General features: G+C 44.3%; 1 protein-coding gene across 1 annotated transcript; it reads right to left on the bottom strand.

Annotated features, from left to right (window-relative positions):
* Positions 1 to 227: 227 nt before the first annotated feature.
* Positions 228 to 3,004, bottom strand: Pramel19 (PRAME like 19). Its single transcript, NM_001085516.1, has 3 exons — positions 2,718 to 3,004; positions 1,706 to 2,290; positions 228 to 807 (listed from the first exon to the last, which is right to left on the bottom strand). Exons 1-3 carry the CDS (start codon positions 3,002 to 3,004, stop codon positions 228 to 230), a joined length of 1,452 nt encoding a protein of 483 aa, NP_001078985.1.
* Positions 3,005 to 3,856: the final 852 nt, after the last annotated feature.

Genomic DNA, 3,856 nt, shown 5'->3' with positions numbered 1-3,856 from the left:
TTTTGCCTCTACAGATCGTTTTTGTGACAGGAGGGGCTGTAATGCAGGTCAAGGCTGGATTTGAAATAAATAAATATAACAATACTAATAATAGAATATTGTCAGCATATGGAGTCTAGGAATCCCCAGTGGGTCTGAGGCATGACAAACCTGCTTATTTTGTCTCTACCTTTCTGGGGCTGAATTGAACTGGAAGGTGGTCAGGTTTCATTTCCCAGCATCCAGAATCAAACTTCTCTTTGCTGCCAACAAAGGCAAAGGCTAGTCTTCCTGCCATAGATGCAGCGCCTCAAACAATGAGAGCAGGTGTCTGTAGCAAAGATGATTGTCTTGGGCTGCCTTTTGGCTATAAGTATATCCATGAGGTCAGAACACAGTTGGACAAATTCCTCTACCACAACATTACGCCGGTGATCATAGCACTCTAGAGGGGCAGGGTACTGCTCCACACACAACTTACTTAGATTGGCCATGCATTTCAGAAGGTCTTTCAGTACAAGATTGGAGAAGTCATTGTCACAGAAATTGACCATGGTGAGTTGTGAGCACTGGCTCAGGGCAGGCAAGAGGACTTTGAGTTGAGAGTCATTCATCTTGCAGTGCTCAAACTTCAGGGTCTGCAGAGTTTCAGATACATTCTTTAGGAGAATTTGGAGACTCTTGAAACCTGACTTGGGAAACTCTACACCATGGAATTGCAGATGTTTCAATTGATAGAGCCTCTGACAGTCTGACATGTGTTTGAAGTCTGACTTTGAGAGTTGGCAGCGATTCATAGACAAGGACTCCAAGGGGCTCTTCAGGCATCTAGAACAAGAACAAGAAATTGGTTCTGGCTCATGGTGCTGGAGGACACTAGTAAGATTGACACTGACACAGAGAAGCTACATATGTAGTGTCACTCTATGCTTATGCTGAAGGTCCACCTTGGGGATAGAGCATGTTGGTATCTACTCATAGCATTGTCTACTGAGGTATAATTCAATCATGTGGGATTGGCTCATACCATAGATCTGCAACTCTCCTTCCTCACTCTGCCAGAGAACTAGAGTTTGCCCCATCATGCCAGGAGAGCATAGCTAGAAAGATCTAGCGTAGAAATGTTCTGGTAACATCTTGGCCTGTGTCCTGCAGAGTTTATCCATGTTCCTGCTGTCTCCACTATCTTTATTTATGATTGCAGTGTTTCACCCTTTACACTGATGACCCCCATCCCTGGGTCACAGATTTCCCATCTACTTAGTCCCAAGTTGTGTTCAAACCACCCATTCCTTTAGGGGAAATGAAAGGCTGACTGACTCCAATAGAGGAACAAACTGGTTCCTGGTCTCATCTATCTTTATAGAGGGCAGGTGTGGAGCCTCCCCTTATCAGGGCCCTCTGCTCTGTCCTGTTTCCTTGCATCAGTTTTGCCTGGATCTGAAAGAGGAATATGCAAAGCACATTTAATGCATCTGACCGGGACAATGGACATGCTTGCAAGGCAGCTCTCTCAATATCCCCTACCCCAGTTCAGGCTCTATTAAAAGAGTGGGGATTGAATCAAGTGAGCTCCATTAAGAAGGAAACAATCCACACTTTGATATGTAATAAGTCCATCATTGTAACATACTCTATGACTGGCATGCCTTAGATCCCCATTAGTGCTTGAAGTAAAGGCAAAGGTATATTGCCATAGCAGAAACAGGTCCCCATCTTTCCTTACCTGAACAAGTGTTTCATGTGATACCTGGAAAAGTAGTCACCATTCATGGAGAGATGCTGGAGACACTTGAGTTTGGAGAATTGAGAAAGGAATTTGGCAGCACCTCTTTTTACCTCTGCAAACCTATACACACCACTACCTGACATCAAGTATATTTGACATACATGGAATCTGAGAAGATTTCTCATCTGGCCAAAGCAAGGGGCAAAGCAACTTAGAAAGGGTAGGACCTGATTTGTGTATATTTCCAATTCCTCAATATAGTTTGGGTGAAAAATGTTCAAGATCCATTTAATATTCTCTACTGGAAAGGCCAAAATCTTCATCTTCAGACAGCATAGCCTCACATACTCATTTCTCTGTTGGGCCCATTGTAGAAAGCATCTTTGGTGTGTGTTCAGATAGAAGAAGAGGCTCAGGTCAGTGACCACCTTCAAAAGCCTCCTCAGTGCATATTTAGGTACGTGCTTTGAAATTGGCTCCTTTATCCCTTCATCTGCTGAGTGGACTCCATCGTTTTTCCCAGTCCATACATCCCAGAAATCCTGGTGCACATCTCTCATATCCACGACTTGAAGCTTCCTTCTGTGAGGGAAAAAAAAGTGAAGTTTCATAATGTAAAACAGGAACCAACATGGAGTCAACTTGGATCCCACTTGTCTAATGTCAGCTCCATCATAGCACCTCACACCAGGCAGGCAAGAACACTGCATGAGCTGCATCTGGAGACATGCCCGACTTCCCTCCATTCAGTGGCTCTTGGCTTGTGTCTCTTCCATATCTAGTATCTGTAGGAAAGCCAAATAAAAGCTCATCATACTATGGCTACTTGTACTCTGAGCGATCCTGATCTATGACTGTCTTCTAGATCAGCTGTCAACTTGAATAGTAATTCTATAGACCTGCATGTCAATGACATCATTAGCCTCTGTCCTGTTTGACCCCATTCTTCCTGCACTCATGTGTGTCTTACCCTATGATTCCCCTTCTGGCCTCCTTGGACCTTGCTTACCTGAGACTAACATTCTGTGTCAGCAGTATATCTATGCCATCGAGCACAGCTTGCAGCATCTCCACACCAGCGGTTTTAAGCAGTGCCCCCACAGGGAGGCAGGGAAAGGGCCAGGTTGCCACCATTTTCTTTACTATCTCTGTGTGTCTGCTATTGAAGGCCTTTATGAACAGTGGTGGGAAGAGCGTGATGGGCAGGTCCTCCAGATCAGAGAAGTCTATGGAATCCTTCTTCACCACCTCGTCCAGTGCCAGCTGCAGGAGTGTGGGAGGGTTGTAGGTGCTCATCCTGATAGATATTCAGTCAGAAGGAACCTGGTGAAGCATTTAGCAGACATAATTTCAGGCTAAGTTTTGGAAATTCCTGTGTCTCACCATTGCAGGAATCAGTAGTGCAGAGCCCATGCTCTGGCAATAATGGAGAACTCAGTCTGCCCAACTATCCAATCTTGTGGTCTCCAAGCCAAAAGTTCACTCACAGCATGGAGATTCTCTTTTAAGCACCCACAGTGGAAAAAGATAACAATTGTCCCACGGGATCCCAACCCTTGCTCCTTATAATCACAAGCCTAGTCAGAAGAGTTATTCAGGAGCATACAGTCTGGCCAGAGTCTTGTTACAGGAAAAAGACACTGAACAACTTTGCAGGCCCATTAGAAAATATAGTGCTGATGTCACAAACCCAACCAGCCTTGTTATCCTTTCAACAGATTGATCCCTCCTGGGAAGGGCGAAGGAGAACCTTTGAGATGCTTGTCTGTATGTATTACTTAACTCTTTGAAGGCCAGTGCGAGCAAGCAGGGCTATATTATATTGATTTGGGAAATGAGGTAAAATTCATGGACACCTGGCTATACACTTACCACATCTAAAATGCCAAACCTAAGTAAAATGTACGACTTTCCCCAAAGCATTTGGAATGCCATGCTACTGTATGAAAGCAACTGCTCATGTGAGTCTTAGAGGAGAAGCCAAGTGTACATAGGCTAAAGGGAGGGCAGTTTCCCATGAGAAGTTGGGGTCCAGACAAAGAAAGAGATGAGACAATATATTTATCAATACGTCTAATCTTTTGTTTATACTTTAAAATATGGTATTGCCTGAGAAAGGGGGTTCTGCAGAGTTGGCTGTCCTTACAA

Source organism: Mus musculus, chromosome 4 (assembly GCF_000001635.26).
Source record: "Mus musculus strain C57BL/6J chromosome 4, GRCm38.p6 C57BL/6J".
Classification (NCBI taxonomy): Eukaryota; Metazoa; Chordata; class Mammalia; order Rodentia; family Muridae; genus Mus; species Mus musculus.
This window is presented reverse-complemented; position numbering and strand designations above follow the sequence as displayed.